This window comes from Salvelinus namaycush, chromosome 7, assembly GCF_016432855.1.
Source record: "Salvelinus namaycush isolate Seneca chromosome 7, SaNama_1.0, whole genome shotgun sequence".
NCBI classification, from domain to species: Eukaryota; Metazoa; Chordata; class Actinopteri; order Salmoniformes; family Salmonidae; genus Salvelinus; species Salvelinus namaycush.
The window spans coordinates 23714536-23739622 of NC_052313.1; the positions used below are offsets into that span (position 1 = coordinate 23714536).

Sequence of the window (25087 nt, forward strand, 5' to 3'; positions counted from 1 at the left end):
TATTCTTATTCCATTCCTTTACTTAGTGTGTAATAGGTAGTTGTTGTGGAATTGTTAAATTACATTTGAGATATTGCTGCACTATCAGAACTACTGTAGAATCACAAGCATTTCACTACATTCGCAATAACATCTGCTAACCATGTGTATATAACCAATACAATTTGATTTGATTTGATTTTTTGAGATGAATATAAACAATCACAACTTTTAAGAGGGCCTTCTCTATCCCGCCCTCTTGCCACAACAAAGGTTTGATTTCAAAATTCCATTACATCATCTGGAGCGAAACAGCTCCTGTGAGTTCCACATTGACCTTCTTAGACAGAAAACCGTCCAATTAGTTGATGAGGAGGTGGTGGCAGAGAGAGACCTTATCACCTGGATATAGCCTTGAACTAACCGTTACTGCAGCATTCACCCACACAACAGCTCCTAGCAGCAATGTTTTACGCCGAACTAAAGAAAGTTACTGTTTATGTATTTCACATGAATCCCTCAAGCAGATATCAGAACCTCAGGCTTCGATAGGGCCCTCGCAGATGTTTTACTTTCTCCTTGAGACATTGTGTCCATCTTTTCATTGCTTTTTGTCTCACATTTCTGATGGGAACTAGCTTGATCTCACTCTTCTCAAGGGAGGAATTTAGGGGTGAGGCCTCTGAATAGAAGTGAAAACTCATATTTCTGAATAGATATTTCAGATAGATAAACAAACGTTTAAAGACTGTATTGAAGTTTGCAAAGCAAAACTACCACATTTGTTTAAGGCTGTTTTATAGTTATAAATTCATAATACAGAGCACAAATGCACAGCTTGTATTTCGTAGAACAATATAAAAGTAATGAAAGGTAGTGTTTACCTGTATATTATAAAATACACAGAAAATTCTCAAGTATTAACAAAAAACAAAATGAACATTCAGCGTGTTGAGTCTGTGGACCCATAGGGACACCACAACAGTGTTAAATTAACACACTGCTTAGTGTAAAGCCTTATTCAAATATTTCCTAGAGTACCTTTCAAGTAAATCCTAGAGTTACCACCCATGACTGTATTTGTTACCGACATAGACATGGATATTGCATTCATCCATCTGCACACCTATCGACATCACCAAGTGAGATCCCACGTGAATACGTCATCATGAAAAAAAATATGTTCTTTAACACAATACGTCACTTTGATCCAAAACCACTCCTATAATTATCATATTTCCCAGCAGTTAGATTTTGGGGGGAATTGTTTATTTTGTATTGATTTATCAATCGTAAGCTACACAAAATAAATAACCAACATTTTTCTAAACTAATCCAATCAGTCAGATTTTTTGCACCCATTACTGAAATGTTTGTTCCAGTTTAAAAGCGTTAGATAGTCTCCTCAAAATGTTTGTAACACTGTTAGTCATTTTGAATGCAGGTTGCAAATGGCTAAAAAGTCCAACTGTTGGATCGCTTAACTCTGGCTGGATTTCAATAGGACTTACTCATCACTTTGCAAGCCAGCATAATGTGACTTGCAGGTAGGGTTGGAAAATTCTAGCAACTTTCCGGAAATTCCCATTTTTTCCAGAAGTCCTTTCCTGAAAACGGAAGCTGGAAATTTGAAGTCCTTCAACCAGTTTTTAGGTCCTTGGAATTTTGCAACCCTACTTCAAGGCCTGATGTTGCCTGAGGTATGAACTGGGCAGTGGAGGCTCCTCAGAGGAGGAAGAACCATCCTCCTCAGTGAATTTCATAAAATGTAAATAGTGAAACATTAAAAAAGTGATACTTTTTAGATAAAACTATACTAAATATATTCACGTCACCAAATAATTGATTAAAACACATTGCTTTGCAATGAAGGTCTACAGTAGCCTCAACAGCACTCTGTAGGGTAGCACCATGGTAGCTGGAGGACAGCTAGTTTCCATCCTCCTCTGGGTACATTGACTTCAATACAAAACCTAGGAGGCTCGTAGTTCTCAACCCGTTCAATAGACTTATTGACAACTTCCAGAGGATGTCCTCCAACCTATCATAGCTCTTTCAGCATGAACTGACGTGTTGTCCACCAAATCGAAGGATCAAATAATGAATCTAGTACTGAAAGCATAAACTACATCTAGCTAGCACTGCAGTGAGTAATATGGTGAGTAGTTGACTCCAAGAGAAAGACAATAGTTGAACAGTTTTGACAAATATATTTTTTAATGAAGGAAAAGAAAGAGAGTGAAGGAGAGAGCTAGATATACTTTTTTGGTATTTTTTCACTTTCACTTACTTAGCTAGCAGCTAGCAAGTTTAGACTACTCAAACACCCGGTTCAAACAGAGAGGAGTTCTATGTTAGCTAGCTGACTATCCAACACTGGAACTTTTCCAAGTCAAGGTAAGCTTTTGGTTTAATTTATTTATTGCCACAGGGGCCTACCGGTGTAACTGTGAAACTGCTTGCTGCTGACTGTACACTGTACTGCATGATTGTAGCGGGTTTACTAACACGTTAGTTCTAGTTGCTACAGTATGTTGATGTTAATATTGTGACAACGACGTAGGCTGTGTATAGAGGTTAGCATTTATGATATGAAGGTTTGGCTAGGATAGGTTTTTTCGCCTGGTCACAGACTGCTGATGTGTTGTGCATTGAAGTCCACAAGCTAAGGGAAAAGGTGAGAATAGGAGAGCGCGTAGATACGACGTGGAATTATACAACGATCAAAGGGATCATGCTGTTTGTATGTGGCTGCTATGAAAGGGAACTACGCTCGAGTGTGATCAGGGGTGTGTGTATTCATTCTGCCGATTCTGTTGAAAAATGTTTCTTAAACGGAAGCAAACAAAAATAAACGGGGATAAACATACCCGAATTTGTCCAATAGACACTCTTGTTTGCAACTGATGACTAACGATTACACCCTAGATCAGCTAGATGCAGGCAAGAGTGTGCAACGCAGTATTGAACGCGTCAAGTGTCTGTCACCTTGATTACTCAAATATCTCTCGACCTGTGCATCTACCTTGTAAACTTTATTTCATAGGCTAGGTTGTAGCAACCTCGTGGGTATAAGGAAATGTCAAGTATCATGTAGTGGCCTAAACCAGGGTTTCCCAAACTCAGTCCTGGTGCCTCCCCTGGGTGCACATTTTGGTTTATGCCCTAGCACTACACAGATGATTCAAATAATCGAAGCTTGATGATGAGCTGGTTATTTTAATCAGCTGTGTAGTACTAGGCCCGGGGGCCTCAGGACCGAGTTTGGGAAACCCTTGCCTAAAACTATCAATGTTACATTGAGCTGGGTGAAAGGAATATGAATGACAGTCATCCAATATGCTGCAATAGAAATAAGGCCATGCTCATAAAAAATATAATGGTCCTCATCTTAAACTGCACCGACTGCCACTGGAACTGGAGTACAATTATACACTTATAACTAAAGGTACAAAGGATGTTCTTACAGCAGCGTTTCCCAAACTCTGTCCTCGGGACCTACACAGCCGATTCAAATGATCACTTGATGGTTAGTTGATTATTTGAATCAGCTGTGTAGTGCTAAGGCAAAAACAAAAACATGCACCCCTTGGGGTCCCGAGGACTGAGTTTGGGAAAATCAAATCAAATGTTATTTGTCACATGCGCCGAATATAACAGGTGTAGGCCTAACCGTGAAATGCTTACTTACAAGCCCCTTAACCAACACTGCGGCCTCCCGAGTGGTGCAGTGGTCTAAGGCACTGCATCGCAGTGCTAGCTGTGCCACTAGAGATCCTGGTTTGAGTCCAGGCTCTGTTGCAGCCGGACCGCAACCGGGAGACACATGGGGCGGCGCACAATTGGCCCAGCGTCGTCCGGGTTAGGGAAGGGTTTGGCCGGCAAGGATGTCCTTGTCTTATCGCGCTCTAGCAACTTCTGTGGCGGGCCGGGCGCATTCACGCTGACACAGTCGCCAGGTGTACGGTGTTTCCTCCGACACATTGGTGTGGCTGGCTTCCAGGATAAGTGGGCATTATGTCAAAAAGCAGTGTGGCTTGGTTGGGTCGTGTTTTGGAGGACGCACGGCTCTTGACCTTTGCCTCTCCTGTGTCCGTACGGGACAAGACTGTAACTACCAATTGGATACCACGAAATGGGAAGAAAAAGGGGTACATTTATTTTATCATAATAAAAAATAAAAAAATAGGGTTGATAAAATATTTACTAAATAAACTAAAGTGAAAAAAAGTTTTTTAAAAAGGAACACAATAAAGTAACAATAACGAGGCTATATACAGGGGGTACCATAACCGAGTCCTGCCTTACAGGGTACAAGTATAGCACATGTCAAACTCGGTGTCTGTGGGTTTTCACTCCTTCCTTGTACTTGATGAATTAAGGTCACTAATTAGTAAGGAACTCCCCACACTTGGTTGTGTAGGGCTTTTTTGAGAGGAAAAAAGAAAAACCTGCAGACACTAGGCCCTCCATGGAATGAGTTTGACACTCTTGAACTACAGTGACAACCTTTTATGAGTGGGTAATGCGATGGCCTGGAACTCATGGTTTACAGGCCACATTAGGCATGCAAGTCACATTATGTTGGCTTGCAAAGTGTGTGTAATTCCTATTGAAATCCAGCCAGTGTGGGGATATCCAACTATCACATTTTCTTGTCACCCTCAACATGTATTAAGAATGACTGGTTGGGAAAAACGAAGCCATGAGACTCCCTAAGGGTGCAATAAGCCCAAGTAACACATAGGATTAGTTTAGAAAATGTTTGTGGTTTTATATTTGCGGAGCATAAGATTCATTAATTAATCAATCATTCAATGTACATCCACAAACAGATATTGAAATAAACAATATGACAATGATGGGCGTGGTTTTGGTTCAAAGCGATGTGTAGGAATTTCAGGCACTTGTATTAGGGTGAAACTCTCAAAATAAGGCCTTATGATATATGTATGCTATTGTGTTAAAGATTATTTTTTATAATAACATATTTGCATAGGATGTCACTTGGTGATGCCCATAGGACCAAAAATGGATGAATACAACAACCATGTCTCTGTCACTAACAAATACAGTCATGGGTGGTAACTATACAATTTACTCGAAAGACAAGGCACCCTGGGAAATATTGGAATAAGGATTTACACTAAGCAGTGTGTTATTTTAACACTGTTCCACAGACTGAACACTTTCAGTGTTGATGTAACACTCTCAGTGTTCATTTGTTTATTCTCACACTGGAGAATTTGCTGTGTAGCTACAGGTCCTATCTAATTCATCTGCCAAGAAAGTTCTGGCATGTGTCAAGAAACTTATGATGCGCTTAAGACACTGTCATGAAGGTTCAAATACTAGAATGTGTTACCCATCTTTAGAACTAATGCAGAATGAGGTCACGTATAGAAAGTTATGTTGCTTTAAATACTGTTTAAAAAAAATATCAAGAAACTGCCTGTTCAACAAAAAAAGTATAACTGTCATAACACTGATAATAATTATTACAGCTAGCTCCACTGTTTTCAACCATACAGGGGAAGAAAACATGAACTTATTTGTCTCTTCCATCTGGATGTCAACATTGAGTTCAGGGATGTGCTGTACTATTATATATGTTATTACGTTAAATGAATTAAATAAAAAAATGTTAAACAACTGTTCAGAAGGTTGTTTCCTCCGCCACTCCCCCATGCCAGAGAGTCAGTCTGACAAGGCGTGATCCGGGGTCCCGGGGACATTGATCAGCGTCCACAAAGTCCCATGACTCTAGGGAGCTAATGGATCCCGTGGGCGACCCTGTGCCCTCGAAGGCGTAGGTCTTCAGGCAGTCAAATGGCGGCACGTAGGGGTCCTGATCTGCTTCATCCAGCCTGTCCATGATGAACTGTTTAAAGACATCGTCCTCGGGGCCGATGAGGAGGGAGTGGCGGAGAGACATCGACATTCTGATACTGGCTGCCACCTCCTCTCTGCGGAGCCTCCTGTCCCTCCTGCGGGGGTGGGGACGAAGGGGGACAGCGGGCTGACAGAATCCCCCCAGGTCACCCCCTCCGCCTCCTATTTCTCCGTAGTGCAGCACCTTCTCTGAGACCCCCTTAGGCAGCTCCTTCTCCGCTCTCCCCAGCCCCTCCAGCTGTTTCCTCCTGTGTCTCCTCAGCATCAGCATTACAATGCACAGCACTGGAGACACAAACCAACAGGAGATGATTGTGTGTTTTAAACACAAATGCTGGCAAACTGAGAGAAGAGCATTTCAGGTCTGGATTAAGTATGTACACTCTTTAATGACAAGTAATAGGGCGGGCTTTGATTTTTTCTATTATTTGGGGTTAATGTGAAAATCTTTAAGGGGAAACATTGAGAGGAAACAATTGGGAAAATTAGATACAGATGTAGGATCTTAATTATTTTGTTGCTAAGATTTTCCAGGAAATGCAAAGTTGAAGTGTATTTTAGTTTTAAAAAGGCTTCTAAAGTTGGCAGTTTCCACTTGAAAATGTCAGACTTGATTTCCCTAATGAAAAATGTATCAACCCCCACAACAATGTCCATTAAAGGTAGAAATATGGCGTAGACACAGAAAGTTAACAGCATAGTGGGTCAATTTCCGCAACAACTATGAGCATTGAAGTGCGAGGCTCAACTTCTCTGCTGTTTCAGTGGCCTGGCTACCATGCTTTAAACAGCATAACGTGAGCCCGTGCACATGCGCAGATACTGTGAGTGACTGTGTGAGAGTGAAGTATTGCATCTCGCTCATCTCAATAACTGTGGTGCTGCTCGTGGCAACTTAATTTCGCTGAGTCTACCTTTTATTATAATCTACACTGCTCAAAAAAATAAAGGGGACACTTAAACAACACAATGTAACTCCAAGTCAATCACACTTCTGTAAAATCAAACTGTCCACTTAGGAAGCAACACTGATTGACAATAAATTTCACATGCTGTTGTGCAAAATGGAATAGACAAAAGGTGGAAATTATAGGCAATTAGCAAGACCCCCAATAAAGGAGTGGTTCTCCAGGTGGTGACCACAGACCAATTCTCAGTTCCTATGCTTCCTGGCTGATGTTTTGGTCACTTTTGAATGCTGGCGGTGCTTTCACTCTAGTGGTAGCATGAGATGGAGTCTACAACCCACACAAGTGGCTCAGGTAGTGCAGCTCATCCAGGATGGCACATCAATGCGAGCTGTGGCAAGAAGGTTTGCTGTGTCTGTCAGCGTAGTGTCCAGAGCATGGAGGCGCTACCAGGAGACAGGCCAGTACATCAGGAGACGTGGAGGAGGCCGTAGGAGGTCAACAACCCAGCAGCAGGACCGCTACCTCCGCCTTTGTGCAAGGAGGAGCACTGCCAGAGCCCTGCAAAATGACCTCCAGCAGGCCACAAATGTGCATGTGTCAGCATATGGTCTCACAAGGGGTCTGAGGACCTCATCTCGGTACCTAATGGCAGTCAGGCTACCTCTGGCGAGCACAGGCCCCACAAAGAAATGCCACCCCACACCATGACTGACCCACCGCCAAACTGGTCATGCTGGAGGATGTTGCAGGCAGCAGAACGTTCTCCACGGCGTCTCCAGACTCTGTCACGTCTGTCACATGTGCTCATGTGCTCAGTGTGAACCTGCTTTCATCTGTGAAGAGCACAGGGCGCCAGTGGCGAATTTGCCAATCTTGGTGTTCTCTGGAAAATGCCAAACGTCCTGCACGGTGTTGGGCTGTAAGCACAACCCCCACCTGTGGACGTCGGGCCCTCATACCACCCTCATGGAGTCTGATTCTGACCGTTTGAGCAGACACATGCACATTTGTGGCCTGCTGGAGGTCATTTTGCAGGGCTCTGGCAGTGCTCCTCCTTGCACAAAGGCGGAGGTAGCGGTCCTGCTGCTGGGTTGTTGACCTCCTACGGCCTCCTCCACGTCTCCTGATGTACTGGCCTGTCTCCTGGTAGCGCCTCCATGCTCTGGACACTACGCTGACAGACACAGCAAACCTTCTTGCCACAGCTCGCATTGATGTGCCATCCTGGATGAGCTGCACTACCTGAGCCACTTGTGTGGGTTGTAGACTCCGTCTCATGCTACCACTAGAGTGAAAGCACCGCCAGCATTCAAAAGTGACCAAAACATGCACATTTGTGGCCTGCTGGAGGTCATTTTGCAGGGCTCTGGCAGTGCTCCTCCTTGCACAAAGGCGGAGGTAGCGGTCCTGCTGCTGGGTTGTTGCCCTCCTACGGCCTCCTCCACGTCTCCTGGTGTACTGGCCTGTCTCCTGGTAGTGCCTCCATGCTCTGGACACTACGCTGACAGACACAGCAAACCTTCTTGCCACAGCTCGCATTGATGTGCCATCCTGGATGAGCTGCACTACCTGAGCCACTTGTGTGGGTTGTAGACTCCGTCTCATGCTACCACTAGAGTGAAAGCACCGCCAGCATTCAAAAGTGACCAAAACATCAGCCAGGAAGCATAGGAACTGAGAATTGGTCTGTGGTCACCACCTGCAGAACCACTCCTTTATTGGGGGTGTCCTGCTAATTGCCTATAATTTCCACCTTTTGTCTATTCCATTTGCACAACAGTATGTGAAATTTATTGTCAATCAGTGTTGCTTCCTAAGTGGACAGTTTGATTTCACAGAAGTGTGATTGACTTGGAGTTACATTGTGTTGTTTAAGTGTTCCCTTTATTTTTTTGAGCAGTGTACATAATAATTCCCATTTCCTGTTGCTGCAGGATTATTTCCTGCTGTAGCAAACTGGTTCATATTAAGATCCTACATCTGTACCATCATTTCTGCTAATACTGTAAAATAATATTTGATCTGAAGTCATCATTCATATTTCGCCTCATACAGTATCCAAATAAATACATTCTTTAGTGTGCTTTTAAGCCTAAGGGAACTAGCGATAGCGGTAGTGGAGTAACCTCGTACAACCATCCGGATGTCTCACAAGCAAGTACTGGAGCGCTAGTAGCGGAGTGCTTATTGAGGCTAGTATTGGAGTGCTTTTTGTATTGTTTTCATGGGGTATTGCACTCATGTGAGGGGATGTTAGCCCAGTAGGCATAGCTATTAATATTTAATGTGATGGGCATAAGGATTACCCAAAGCAACAGAGGTCATTATAAAGCTCTACACTATTGCAAACCCATCAATGTCCCATGAAGCATTGGTATTGATGCATTGCCACAAATAAGCACATTACTAGCTGAAAAGGGACACCATTATTTTTGCTTTGCTAAGCATTTAGAAGTTTGACATTTGTGTTAAGGGCACACTAGTGAGTTTGAGTAAATTATGACTGTTATTAATGAGAGTGGGATAAGTTTCAGAGATATCTAACTATATAGCCACACACTACATACTTGCCCAGTTGATTTGAAGTGGAACTGCACTAGCTCACACTAACACAACCAGTCTGTTGAAAAAGAGTCACTTGTAACTTGTAGATCTGAAACAGTTTATTTGAATCAGGATATGTTTCCATGTAAACACATTCAGAAAGAACCCATCATATCGGATCCAAAGCATTTTAATGCAATAACGCATAAAATAGAAAATACCAGATATGCCCATTCCAAGAGTACAGTGTCACTGACCTGTGAGTGTTGCCAGGCAGACCAGGAAGCCAAGCAGGGTCTGTAGGCTGACCCCAATAGAGATGGCCAGGGCCTCCACCCCGCCTGTGGGGCAGTGTCCGGCGGGCTGACAGCTGCACACGCTGATGGTCAGGGTACTGGTGCTGGAGAGGGCTGGGGAGCCACTGTCCGCCACCACCATGGGCAGCAGGTACTGGGTACGGTCCCTACGGGTGAATGAGCTCCGCCGTGCCAGGATGCTAGCACTGTTGTCTGTGATGGATGGGAAGGTTTTATTTGAGGAGCGAACCTGATTTTAAAGCTTAAAACCTCTACAGGATCGGTGATTAGCATGAGGTTGTAAGTAACAAGATCATTTCCCAGGACATAGACATATCTGATATTGGCAGAAAGCTTAAATTCTTGTTAACTAACTGCACTGTCCAATTTACAGTAGCTATTGCAGTGAAATAGTACCATGCTATTGTTTGAGGAGAGTGCACAGTTATGAACTTGAAAATGTGTTAATAAACCAATTAGGCACATTTGGACAGTCTTGATACAACAGTTTGAACAGAAATGCAATGATTCATTGGATGAGTCTAAAACTTTGCACATACACCACTGCCATCTATTGGCCAAAATCTAAATTACACGTGGGCTGGAATAATACATTATGGCCTTTCTCTTGCATTTCAAAGATAATGGTACCAAAAAAATGTAAAAAACGCATATGTTTTTCTTTGTATTATCTTTTACCAGATCTAATGTGTTATATTCTCCGACATTAATTTAACATTTACACAAACTTCAAAGTGTTTCATTTCAAATGGTACCAAGAATATGCATATCATTGCTCCTGGTCCTGAGCTACAGGCAGTTAGATTTGGGTATGTCATTTTAGGCTAAAATTGGAGAAAAAAAGGGTCCGATAGATATGTATGGTGTCCATTTTAGGACAGCATCACAGGTCTATGAAAGTTGCTTAAGACATGTGATGATGTCCTAATATGGAAACCGTAAATATATAAGCTTGTCTATCTTTTCTTTCAGTGCATAGCAACACAGATGCTTAAGTGATGTCGGATTGTGTTCATAAATAGTTTGAATAACTATTAGAGGATCTATCTGTACTTGACCTTGGTTGTCCCTGATGGTGAAATTAGGGTTGATGTGCTTCTCAGGGACCATGGAGAAGTAGAAGTGGTGTCCCTCCACAGGGTCGTCCAGATCCACAGCGTTGATCAGCTGGATGAGCTTACAAGACACACAGACATAGCTGTCAGACCATGGTTCTGACTGACAGTGATTCTCAATGAGCATCGGAAAATACAAAATAGCATTGATAGTCCTACCTAGGGAATATCCCAACATTTATCTAAGACAGTCAATACAAGGTAACTGACAAACTAACTGAGATAGCCTGTGATTGTGATTCAGCATTGTCCTCTCAGGGATACAGCCTATAACCTGTACAGAAGGCAAATGTTGCATTATTCTCAGTTAAAATAGTGAGGGGTCCATCCTACCTCTCCTGACTGTGTGCCCTCACAGATATATGGCTGGTACTCTCTGGCAAGCATTGGCGCATTGTCGTTTATGTCCAGCACTTTGATGAACACCACCACAGATGAGGATAGATGGTTCTGCTCTGCAGTTGTCAAGATAGACATTTGTTGGAGTCCGTTGGACACATGTATCATAAATGCTTTGGAAAAGCTCTGTCACAAAAGCAGTTTAACGTGATAAATGTTACTGTAATAGTCACATCTCCTTGAATTACAACGGTGGCTCAAATCATCACTCAATCCCAAAGCAGAAGGGATATTGGACAAAATGAAAGCTATAAAAACAGTCTAGAGCGTTTCAGGAGAATTGAATATTGTACTTCCTTTGAGGCTAGTTGAAGATGGTTCAGTATACCAGTAAGCTATTGCCAGTCATAGTGCATCTTTGCCATCATAGTGGATTGATGTGCTTTTCTCTGTATTATCAATACCTTAATGTATTTTGTATGAATGAGAGAAATTCTCCTTACTTGTTTCCTTGGCATTTATGGTTAGATTGTGCCAGGCTGCTTCCTCACGGTCCAAAGGTTTCACAACAGTTACAGTCCCATTGTTTGGGTCTATTTTGAAAGCTTTTGTGATGTCGCTGCTTTTGTCAATGGAATATCTGGAAGAGAAATCACCAGGACACACAGTTAGCGAGCAATGCAAAGTGTTTGTTTCTCATAGCTGAGCAGACAAAGCACAGCGATTCCACCGAGAGATCCTTTGAGGAAACTGTTCATTTTTCTGTATTTCACCGACACATATTCAACGGGCTCGAACAAAGCCCGGTATGACAGAACAGCAATAGAACAAAACAGTATGAAGAATTGTCGAGAATGACATTGTCAGGTGAATGTTTCTCAGAATGCTGTGTATCTGAATAAAATACCATTCCAAAACATCTAAGTAAAATCAGATAGATAGTGTTTTTTTCTCCAACTTGCCTTCCTGTGAAGGCCTCCAATAGAAGCTACAGCATACTGTGAGTGATATGCAGCACCTGCCACTCTTTAACACTGCTGGGCTACAGGCAACAGCCCTGTCTCCGCAGCAACGTGCCCCACTTGCAAATGACTCTAAATCTGAATTCCATATGCCACCTCATACGGCGCTTTATTACATTTCTAGCGTCCTCTGCGAGTCACTTTGTGATAATACCACAGCAATAGATAGAAAAGCCTGTGAGGTATGAAGAATAGCCATGATTTATTCAACAGGCCTCATTTCCTGCTAAAGTAATATGAGGTAAATATGACCATGTACGGGCTATCCACTGAAATCAAGGGTAAAAACAAATAAAATGCAGTCAGTAAGCACATTTCCATCCACAGTCATACCGTATCATTTTTTTCTTATCACAGGTGTAATGGAAACAGGAAGTGTCGGTATAATTTCAGAAATGTCGACAATTTGTTAGTTTGTCATGGTGTGATCTTTTGGTGTCGGGTAAAGTGAATTATGCGACAAATTGTGGAGGAAACGATTTCTTGCGCAATTGTTGATATAATAACCATCATGTCAAGGTTCATTTGCATTCATGCGATGCTATGTTGTGTGGTCCTCAGACTACGACTTAGAAAAGCATGTACTGTTTATTAGGCTACAGATGAAATAAGTTCTAATGAATTTCACAGGGTGTTGATGTTCCTTTGCTATAAACATTGAGGGTCTTAATTTGTATGATGATGGTGCTTAGCTACCAATTAACAAATAAGAAAGATCTTGCTGTTATCCATCTCATCCAGTGGATGCTGCTGAGGGGAGGACTGCTCATAATAATGTCTGGAACGGAGCAAATGGAATGGCATCAAACACATTGAAACCATGTATTTGATACCATTCCACTAATTCCGCTCCAGCCATAACCACGACCCCGTCCTCCCCAATTAAGGTGCCACCAACCTCCTGTGATCAAATCATATAACCTAACCTGTCAAGTTTATCAGTGAACAGTTGTCTGCTATTAATTGCAATAGTTTGTCTTACACAGCCATTGATAGAGTGGAAAATGCAAATGTGGTACTTTTTTATGATGTTTTTTTTATATCTGCATGAAAATCTGTCGCAAATTGGATTGAAACCTAGCTAGCGACACTACTAGAAATATATTAATTGTTTTACTCCAAGGAGGCATCCGTCTACATGTGAACAGCTTAGACTGCTAACTTAGCAGTGCTAAGTGCAACCTATGGCTGGGGTTAGGAGGCGGGACATCTGTCCAGGTTGTCCTATTTGACAGTCATGGAGGGTCACTTTACCTGATTGGGTTGTTGATTGCATCAGTGTCTCTGGCGCTAACGGTGCCAACCACGGTCCCGGCCACCATATTTTCCGGAACCTTCCACTCATAATCGGGCGCCATGAAGATAGGGGGCTCATCCACATCCTCGACGACGATCTTTAGGGTCGTCCTGTCCCGAAACTCGTTGTAGCTCAGAAAGCGGGTGTCTATGTGATCGTTGACAGCCTCCGCAGCCATTACGAACCGTCGCTTGCTCTCATAGTCCAGAGGCTAAAAAAGTTTTTAAAAATCAATAACAGCTCTTTGTAGCTAAGCTCTTACTGGAAGGCACTTTTTGGTATGGAACAACTAAAAATACCTCTTTTGTTGATCGATTTTCCAGCAGTGTGATACAGTATGCCACTTTATATTAATTGGCCAAAATATTATGAAGACATAACCATTTCACAAACCCTGAAAACCAGCACCCTGCTCTCTTCTTTCAAGTCCCCTTTCCCCCAATTCTATCAGATTGGACGAGGAAAATGCTTCATTCAAAGTCATTGAGCCACCAGCTGTAGTCTTGCACTTAACTGAAGCAGTATTTAGATTGACAGTCAATGATGAGCCAATGATTTTAATAACAAGCCGATTTCAGCCCCATTCAATTCCCCTGTGTCTTGAATGGAATAAACAGCGTATCGAGAAGAACACAAAGTCTCCTTTAAATGAATTGCACAATAGAGGAAAAGGCCATTCAAAGACATAACTAACCTAAAAATAAGTTTCTATAACCATAGACAATTTGAAAAACAAATAGCATAAAGAAGTCAAAAGATGTAAGTACGGTGTCCATATTAGGCCAGCATCACAAGGATGTAACACTTTGCATTGGTGGCTAAAGTACAGTAAAGTACAGTGTATTAACTATCTTCACCTTGGCCAGGAGGACCACTCCTTCCTGTGTGACTGGATCCGTTTGGATCTTGAAGGTGGCGCTCTCCTCCAGGTCCTTTAGGCTGTAGTTCATCCTGGCGTTGATGCCCACGTCACCATCGTCTGCCATGATCCTGCCCACCGTTGTGCCCACCACAGCAGACTCCAGAACAGCAAAGGTGTACAGGTCTGGGGAAACAAGAGCCCAAGGAGAGTCCAAGGAAATCGATGAATGGATACATCTGTTCAATTGATTCTGCTGCTACAGACAGATACAGTGTGTTGGAAAAGGAACATTTGTGAAAATGTATAACTTTTCACATTTTCACATGCCTGCAAGAAACTAATAAGGACTGTCCTTTTACTTATTGTATACCATGTTTCTAGGAGTTTCCTGTGAGGCTGAAGAAGTGTGGCAATTAAGTTGTGAATAGCTAGTGAAGGGTGTCTGTAGTAGCGTGAAAAATTATAAACAGAAATCATTAGCGGTCCGTAGGAACCGATTGTGGTGAGGCATAGATAAGTCATAACAGGTGATGGGTCTATATAATCCTGGCCCAACTCTAATAAGATGATGAGAAAATGTGATTGTGTCTTTAAGGGAATCTATTTGGGTGACTGCCACAAGTTGTGGACGCTCAACAGACTACCCAAAACAAAAACAACAAATGACTACTACTTCCAAACCACCTTACACATCATTGTATTGGTCAGTGTGTGAGATATAAACTCATCAAAAAAAGAAACGTCCCTTTTTCAGGACCCCGGCTTTCAAAGATAATTCGTAAAAATCCAAATAACTTCACAGATTTAAACATTGTTTCCCATGCTTGTTCGATGAACCATAAGCAATTAATGAACATGCACTTATGGAACGGTCGTTAACTTCTTGTGGGCAGGGGGCAGCATTTTCACTTTCGGATAAATAGCATGCCAAAATTCAACTGCCTGCTACTCATCCCCAGAATATAAGATATGCATATTATTAGTAGATTTGGATAGAAAACACTCTGAAGTTTCTAAAACTGTTTGAATCATGTCTGTGAGAATAACAGAACTTATGTAGCAGGCAAAACCCTGAGGACAAACCATTCAGAATTTGTATTTTTTTGATGTCACTGTCTTTTAAATCTTCTTAGAGACACCAGATTTCTAATGGACTTGCTTGCAGTTCCTACCGCTTCCACTGGATGTCACCAGTCCTTGGAAATCGGTTGAGGTTATTCCTTTGTGTAGTGAAGAAGTAGGGCTATCGTAAATGAGGGTCACATGAAGTAAATTATTTGAGAGAGGCACGTTACGAAAAAAGTTGCGTCAGTTTGTTTTCTTTTTGTATTGAACATAGATCATCCCGTCTACAAATTGATCGATTATTAACGTTTAAAAATACCTAACGTTGTATTACAAAAGTAGTTTGAAATATTTTGGTAAAGTTTATATGTAACTTTTGATATATTTTGTAGTGAAGTGGCAAAAGTTGGAAGCTGTGTTTTTCTGGATGAAACGGTTCAAATAAATTGACATTTTGGATATATATCGATGGAATTAATCGAACAAAAGGACCATTTGTGATGTTTATGGGACATATTGGAGTGCCAACAAAAGAATTTCGTCAAAGGTAAGGCATGATTTATATTTTATTTCTGCGTTTTGTGTCGTGCTTGCAGTGTTGAAATATGCTTCTCTCTTTGTTTACTGTTGTGCTATCATCAGATAATAGCATCTTATGCTTTTGCCGAAAAGCCTTTTTGAAATCTGACATGTTGGCTGGATTCACAACGAGTGTAGCTTTAATTTGGTATCTTACATGTGTGATTTAATGAAAGTTTGATTTTTATATAATTTTATTTGAATATGGCGCGCTGTATTTTCCCTGGCTATTGGCCGGTGGGACGATTGCGTCCCACCTGCCCCAGAGTTAAGACACTAACAGCTTACTGACGGTAGGCAATTAAGGTCACAGTTATGAAAATGTAGGACACTAAAGAGGCCTTTCTACTGACTCTGAAAAACACCAACACCAGGATGGCAACAACTGCCCGAGTTACACCAGGAACGCACAATCCCTTCATTAGTGCTCAGACTGTCTACAATAGGCTGAGAGAGTCTGGACTGAAGGATTGTAGGCCTGTTGTAAGGCAGGTCCTCACCAGACATCACCGGCACCTTCAGTCCAGACTCGTCTTCACTGACGAGTCGCGGTTTTGTCTCACCAGGGGTGATGGTCAGATTCGCGTCTATCGTCGAAGGAATAAGCGTTAAAGCGAGGCCTGTACTCTGAAGCGGGATCGATTTGGAGGTGGAGGGTCCGTTATGGTCTGGGGTGGTGTGTCACAGCATCATCGGACTGAACTTGTTGTCATTGCAGGCAATCTCAATGCTGTACGTTACCGGGAAGACATCCTCCTCCCTCATGTGGGACCATTTCTGCAGGCTCATCCTGACATGACCCTCCGGCTTGACAATGCCACCAGCCATACTGCTCGTTCTGTGTGGGATTTCCTGCAAGACAGGAATGTCAGTGTTCTGCCATGGCCAGCGAAGAGCCTGGATCTCAATCCCATTGAGCACGTCTGGGACCTGTTGGATCAGAGATTGAGGGCTAGGGCCCTTCCCCCCAGAAATGTCCAGGAACTTGCAGGTGCCTTGGTGGAAGAGTGGGGTAACATCTCACAGCAAGAACTGGCAAATCTGGTGCAGTCCATGAGGAGGAGATGCACCGCAGTACTTAATGCGGCCAAACCAGACACTGACTATTACTTTGATTTTGACCCACCCTTTGTTCAGGGACACATTATTCCATTTCTGTTAGTCACATGTCTGTGGAACTTGTTCAGTTTATGAGTCTTGTTATGTTCATACAAATATTTACACATGTTAATCCAGGGTAGGTGGGACGCTAGCGGCCAACATCCAGTGAAATTGCAGAGCGCAAAATTCTAAAATACTCAATTCAAATATTTAACATTCTTTAAAATATATGTGTTATACATCAAAATAAAGCTTAACCTCTTGTTAATCCAGCCGACTTGTCCGATTTCAAAAAGGTTTTACGGCGAAAGGAAACCATGTGATTATCTGAGGACAGCGCCCCGCATACAAACACATGAAAATCATATTTCAACCAGGCAGGTGCGACACAAAAGTCAGAAATAGCGATGTAAAAAATGCCTTACCTTTGATGATCTTCTTCTGTTGGCACTCCAAAAGGTCCCCGTTACATCACAAATGGTCCTTTTGTTCGATAATGTCCTTTATATCCATACAAACTCAGTTTAGCTGGCGTGCTTCAGTCAAGTTAATCCACCCATTTTCCCTCCATCAAAATGCATACAAAATGAATCCCAAACGTTACTAATAAACTTTTCCAAACAAGTCAAACAACATTTGTAATCAAACCTTAGGTATCCTAATACGCAAATAAACGATCAAATTTAAGACGGAGAATCGTTATTGTCTTTACCGGAGAAAAATACCAAAGAACGCACTTTCTTCCACGCGATTGGAATCACGACAGCCACAATGGGAGCCACCTAGAAAAACTACAATTTCTGGGTCATTTTTCCATAAACCAGCCTGAAACTCTTTCTAAAGACTGTTGACATCTAGTGGAAACTCTAGGAACTGGAATCTGGGAGGACTTGGCCTTATAATTAAAGTAATAACCATTGAAAAAAGTGGTAAGTGGAATTATTTTTTGGGGAGGGTGGTTTGTCCTCTGGGTTTTGCCTGATATATATATATCATATCATCAGTTCTGTTATACTCACAGACATTAATTTAACAGTTTTAGAAACTTTAGAGTGTTTTCTATACAAATATACCAATTACATGCACATCCTAGCTTCTGGGCCTGAGTAACAGGCAGTTTACTTTGGGCATGCTTTTTATCCGGATGTCAAAATACTGCCCCCTACCCCAGAGAGGTTAAGTTTGCTGAAAATAAACACAGTTGACAGTGACAGTTCTTTTTTTGCTGAGTTTATAAGTTATAAACTTGTAAGAAACTATTTGAAACATACTCTATCTCAAATAGCATAAGAAGATTTAGAAAAAAAGAACGTCGTACTTTGTTAAAAGTGCTGTCCCTGTTTTCCCATTTGAGAGAAATTGATTTCTTCCCTTGGCATTCATTTAGAGAGGTTTATCTCAGAGGAAGCCAGGTTTGTTTCCAAAGGTCATGACAAATGTCCTTTCATGTGTGAATGATTAAATTCATCCAGCGGGCTCACAAACAGACACACACACACGCAGCCGCGCCACACACACACACACGCACTCGCGGGCACACACGTTCTCTCAGAATATACATCTGCTTGTGTGTTTAAACTGCAGTCTACAACAAGGAGTAAGAGCAGAATACAACTGTGTCATGCAAACTAAAGAGGCTGAAAATACTCATACTCCTTTCCTCTTTTGTGATGTGAATCAGCATGTGCGAGAGGATTGGAAGTGGCACATTGACTCTGTGGAAGTGACTGATGTGACTCACTGTGCTGGAAGGTGGGTCCGTTGTCATTGACGTCCGTCAGGCTGATGGTGACAGTGGTGGAGGCAGAGTAACCACCGCTCAGTCCCAGCATATCCTTCACCTGCACCACCACCAGATACTGGTCCCTAGCCTCCCTGTCCATGTTGCCCATCGAGGTCATGATGATGCCTGAGGGTGGGGGAGGGAGAGGAGAGAGAGAGAGAGGTAGGAAGGTGGAGACAGAGAGAGGGGGGTGGGGGAGTGAAGAGAGAGATACCACCCAGAGAGAGAGGGGTGAATTCACACAAATCTTTCTTATGTTTAATAGCTTGATAATCAATTAAATCAAGTACTTGCTCTTTAAAGATCTTGAACATGACATATTTTGTATTCATGGACCCATGTGAATGTATCTACAGTATACACTACATTAGTAGTCTAGCTAAATAAAGGTTAAATAAAACATATAAAAAATACGTGGCCAAATGTATGTGGACACATGCAACATCTCATTCTGAAATCATGGGCATTAATATGGAGTTGCCGCCCCCACCCCTTTGCTGCTATAACAGCCTCCACTCTTCTGGGAAGGCTTTCCACTAGATGTTGGAAAATTGCTGCGGGGACTTGCTTCCATTCAGCCAAAAGATCATTAAAGAGGTCAGGCACTGATGTTGGGCGATTAGGCCTGGCTCGCAGTCGGCGATCCAATTCATCCCAAAGGTGTTCGATGGGGTTGAGGTCCGGGCTCTGTGCAGACCAGTCAAGTTCTTCCACACCAATCTCGACAAACATTTCTGTAGGGACCTCGCTTTGTGCACAGGGGCATTGTCATGCTTAAACAGTAAAGGGCCTACCCCAAACTGTTGCCACAAAGTTGGAAGCACAGAATCATCTAGAATGTCATTGTATGTTGTAGCATTAAGATTTCCCTTCACTGGAACTAAGGGGCCTAGCCCGAACCATGAGAAACAGCCCCAGACCATTATTCCTCCTTCACCAAACTTTACAGTTGGTACTCTGCATTCGGGCAGGTAGCATTCTCCTGGCATCTGTCAAACCCAGATTCATCGTCGGACTGCCCGATGGTGAAGCGTGATTCATCACTCCAGAGAACGCATTTCCACTACTCCAGAGTCCAATGGCGGCAAGCTTTACACCCCTCCAGCCGACGCTTGGCATTGCGCATGGTGATTAAGGCTTGTGTGCAACTGATCGGCCATGGGAACTCATTTTTTTAAGCTCCCGACAAACAGATATTGTGCTGACATTGCTTCCAGAGGGAGTTTGGAACTTGGTAATGTGTGTTGCAACCGAGGACAGACGTGCTACGCAATTTTTACGCGCTACGCACTTTAGTACAAGGTTGGTCATGTTCTGTGAGTTTGTGTGGACTACCACTTTGTGGCTGAGCTGTTGTTGCTCCTAGACATTTCCACTTCACAATAACAGCACTTACATTTGACCAGGGAATCTCCAGCAGGGCATTCATTTGACAAACTGATTTGTTGGTAAGGTGGCATCCTATGAATGTGCCACGTTAAACGTCACTGAGCTCTTCAGTACAGGCCATTCTACTGCCAATGTTTGTCTATGGAGATTGCATGGCGGTGTGCTCAATATTATACACCTGTCAGCAATGGGTGTGGCTTAAATAGCCCAATGCACTAATTTGAAGGGGTGTCCACATACTTTTTGCCTATCTCTCAACTATACCTGTCTTGGGCTCCACAGAGAAGTAGGGCTCCCCCTGTAGGATGGAGTAGATGAGCTTGGCATTGTTTCCGAACAGGGGATCGTCAGCATCTGTAGCTGTCACCTGGGCCACGATAGTCCCTGTGGAGGGGGAGAGGATCACACAGGCAGGCTTGGCTCAGGCTACAGCCTTCCAGCCACCCTCCAGCAGCCAACGGGGAAATAAAGTGATTATGCCACGTTCCCACAGGGTCTGTCTGGCTCAGGGGTGCGGAGGGAGGCGGTGGGCAGAGGAGGGATGGGATAAGGCTGGGTGCCCAACGCTCACTGTGGCCTTTCACTAGGCACTGAGGCTGGGCAGGTGTGCGTGACAACCTCTCCACCCTCCACCGTGACATCTCTCTTTCCCTTTGTCTCTCGCTCCCTATCGTTCTCTCTCCTCGTTTCTCTCCCTACACCACTCTGTCACTATCTTTCTCTGTCCCTCTCTTTCAGTCTGCATGTCTATTTCTGTTTCTTCTAGCGACCACTCTCTCTTTCTCTCTCGCTCTCTCTCTCTTAGCCGGGGTATTACTTTCTGTATCTCTCATTCTCTATGACCACCTCTGTTTGTGTCTCCACCTTTTCTTTTTTCCCTCTCATTCTCTCTCTCTTCTTCTCTTTCTCTCTCTCTGTCCAAGTCCAATGCATTATGATTTATTACAAGAAAGATATTACTCTGAAAAGGCAGATTACATATAAATTGAAATGGTTATGCTTGCGCTATGAAATGGCACTAGTAATGATAACATTATTTACATAAAAATAAATAATGTGAGGGATTCAGAGGGATGATACACAAACCAATACTTTCAACTTCCTGAAAGGGCGACTCAGGACAGACATATAGCCTTTATATTATTTGATCATTTCAAATGAGATGAAACAATTCATTTATTTCAAATGCTCTTCAAGGTACATTTCAAACCTGTATGAAATCCCCTGGACCATGTGAGGGACTCACAAATCACAACTCCAGGTGCTAAGCAAAATACATCCATACGGGAAATGTACATGTTTTCATTTCAAATGCTCCTCAAGGTACAGGTGCAGGTAACATTTCAAACCTGCGTAAAATCACTCTACCATGTGACTTGAGGGACTTAATTGTAACTTCATGTGCTCAGTCAAATTCACAAGATCCCTCAACTAAGGTTTTTCATCAACCATATGCGTAATTTAAATGTAATTGACTGTGTCACTGTCCATACTAGGACAGTCTCAGCAGGAGTTATTTCAAACTTCTGCTGGGACTGAGGCTGTCTTAATATGGACCTGTAGTTTTCGCATATTGATGTGTCAAACTTACCCAACGGACACATCTCGGGGATGCTGGAGACATAGGGCTCGTTCTGGAACTGGGGGATGTTGTCGTTGATGTCTTGGACCTTGATGATGAACTCTGACTGGGGCTCCACGGGTTCGTTGGACTTCCGAGCAAGGGCATGAGCCTGCAGGAGGTAGAAGGCCTTCTCTTCGCGGTCCAGCTTCTGCAATGTACGGATCTCTCCTGAATATTCATTAATCTCAAACATCTCCCCTGCACCTTCCCCCGACAGTATATACTTGATAGAGAAATCCCCTCTGTCGTAGTCTGATTTTAGCTGAGGGAAAGGAGAAAAGAAAACAAATCTACTGAGAATTTAGTCAAAAGCCATTGACTGCTATAATGTAGGACATTTTCATTCAGGGGAGAACTGGTACCTGGCCAATCACGCTTGGAGTGGGGTCCTCCTCTGGGACAAAAATCTGTTTCCAGATCCAGCCCCGTCTGAGTCTCTGGTGTAGAGCTGTGGTGGGAGACCCCTGGCCAAGCTGGTGGTTGGGCTCCAGACTGTGTGGAGCTCTCGCCTCACTCAACATGCAGCATGATGTCAAGGACAGGATAATAACTAAGTCCAGCAGACAAGGACACCGCATTGTGTTTGTCCTCTGATCCATTTCCTGAGCCTCTCCCCGTGGTTAGCGCACAGAGGTACAGATGTCACTGGTTCATTAAAAAGGTTCCTCTGAGCGTCAGAGAGACACAGTGATATGGTAAGGACCTCAGAGAGGTGGCTGGCCACCCTGCTGTTGGCCTGTTGCTGTAGACAGTCATTCTGTTGTGGAAGGGACAAGGGTGGTTGGAATGGATGACTTGTTGAACTTGTTTCATAAGATGAATATTCCAACATATTCATAAGATTTTGTAACGATTTATCAAAAATGGAGATGATGGGTGAATTAATTCTGGTCAAAGCAATTTGACCACATTGAGAGATGGAATCCTCATATGAACAATACACAACTGAGATCAATTTTTAATAAGAAGAGAAGCAAGTCATCTTTCATATTTGATTGTTGTTTATCTAGCTGACAAGATGAAAGAGTATTTTTACCAGGCTTTGACACAAATCTAAATACCAGCCGTGGCCTCTATCAACCCCTTGTCAAACACTGTATTTAGAGGCATGAAAATACATTTTAAACAGCTATTACTGACAAGCGCAATTTCAACAGAGATATCCAAGAAAAGTTTTTGTGTTTCTGCTTCTTGGAAGGATGGTCTAATGCTGGGAATTTGACTTGAACTCTTGTGAGGATAAAAAGCCTCCTCTGTTTTATGAGGAAACAAGGCCATGTATTGTATTCCATGGGCGAGCAGTAGGACCCAAACATCATTCCTTCAGCATGATACAGCTCTCTGCAGCTGACTAATCAATAATTGGTCAGACATGGACAATAGAAACACATGTGCCTGGAAAGAGCATAAAATGTCCTCTGAAATGTGGAGCTTCGGTCAAGTCTAGGACATTGCAGGATGACTACATGTCTAATAGTAGTTCCGGAAGGGGGAGTTTAGGGAATGTGGAAACCCAGCAACAGGCCCGGTCAATATTAACAATGGAAACAAAGAGATATGAACTGTAGACCATATTTTACTTATCTTATATTAATAAAATGTAAAACGTTTTGTACACAAAAACTGAACTGACAATTCTAGAGCATTTTAGTGGTTTTCTGTTTGAGCTGATAAATCAAACGTTTTTTTTTAACTTTTTGACAGTGCCATCATGACAACCATGCAATATATCTGCTGGTCGCTTCTGCCATTGACAGAGAAACCAATATGAAACCCTTTGCATTGGTATGGTAACCAATAGTGATACTCCACCAACAGCTGGTGTCTCTGTCATTATAATGGCTTGTTTCTATTTTAGTGTCTTGCTAATCTACCGTTTCCCTCAGATTGTCTTCATGCTATTCCCAATATAAATCTTGTCTCATAGAGATCAGGTGTGTAACTGAGTCAAATAGTTGCTGTCTGACTGTTCACTCCTGATGCAAACAGTGCCCCACGATTCCTTTTGTGTCTCCTGTTCAGAGAAACTCTCCAAATTATTTTGTGGTGAGAATGGCTTAAAGGCTCAGTGCAGTCAAACATGTGATTTTCATGTGTTATATATATATATATATATATCCGCATTGTGGGGGTTGGAATAATACTGTGAAATTGTGAAAATTATAATAATGCCCTTTTAGTGTAGAGCTGTTTGAAAATCCTGCATGACATTTCAGCCTGTTTAGTTGGGATGGAGTTTTTTGCCTGCCTGGAGAAATTAACAGGCAGTAATTTCATTACAAAAAGCTCTCATAATCTCGTCTCAAAATTAGACGTTCATCCATTTTTCTCAAACATCAAATTTCGAAGTTGTTCCAAATGTCTGAAGTGTTTGGTTACTCTGTATCGTTCCAAGGTTTAAGTTTAGGCATTAACTAAAAATGATTAAGGTTAGGTATTAACTCCAAATGGTTAAGGTAAGGGTTAAGGTTTGGTATTGGCTTAAAACTAAAATATCTAAAACAACTTTGTATCATTGGATTCAAACATGCAACCTTTGGAACCAGATGCGTACAAGCATCTGCCATCCCCATCCACAACACAATAGCAAAACCAAAGCCTGTTGCCCCTGGTGGCTGGTTTTCGCGTTTCCATGTCCTCAGACATGGATAGACGTCGAATACTGACTTTTATGACGGGTGACCTGCCTGAATAATTAATAGACCAATAAAGAAGAAGAAAAATTGCTCTAAACCTCTGCCAATAACAGCTAGTGTTCTGTTTCCCCCTGCCCACTCAGACCACTCCCAAACAGTCCTAGCAAAATTCTAGCTTGAGAAATTGCTCTGTGCTAAGAAGCTATTTTTTGTTTCCAGTAAGATACTTAATTGTTACCCAGAAATGATTTGATATTGAGATTTTTTTTTAAAGGCTGCATTGGACCTTGAATTCAAGATATGAAATAGTAGTTTCATCAAAATACCATCACCATCAGTGAAATGCTTCTAGTAGTTTAACATTTTGTATGTTTCTGTACATTCAGAAATATAGACCTTCAACGTCACCAGAGATAATGCTGTGTGCAATAATATTAAATAATACAATAATACTGTCTGCAAGTAGTGGTCGCTGTAGTAGCCATGGAAGTAGTCTGACTGCCTAATGGTCATATTTAATCTTGTGAAAGTATTTACTGTCAAGCTCCATACATTACAATGTGAATGTAAAAATCTATTACCAATGCCCAATTTCTTTTTGAAATTCAATTTGGTCGCACAATGTGAGTGAA

At 42.4% G+C, this 25087-nt stretch overlaps 1 protein-coding gene across 1 annotated transcript; it reads right to left on the reverse strand.

The window, feature by feature from the left end:
• Positions 1–5635: 5635 nt before the first annotated feature.
• On the reverse strand, positions 5636–22340 carry cdh19 (cadherin 19, type 2). The gene is made up of 11 exons (XM_038997247.1): positions 22182–22340; positions 21787–22081; positions 20460–20579; positions 18765–18932; positions 14274–14461; positions 13374–13627; positions 11601–11737; positions 11092–11213; positions 10702–10819; positions 9584–9835; positions 5636–6156 (listed from the first exon to the last, which is right to left on the reverse strand). The coding sequence occupies exons 1-11, from the start codon at positions 22338–22340 to the stop codon at positions 5636–5638; spliced, it is 2334 nt and encodes a 777-aa protein (XP_038853175.1).
• Positions 22341–25087: the final 2747 nt, after the last annotated feature.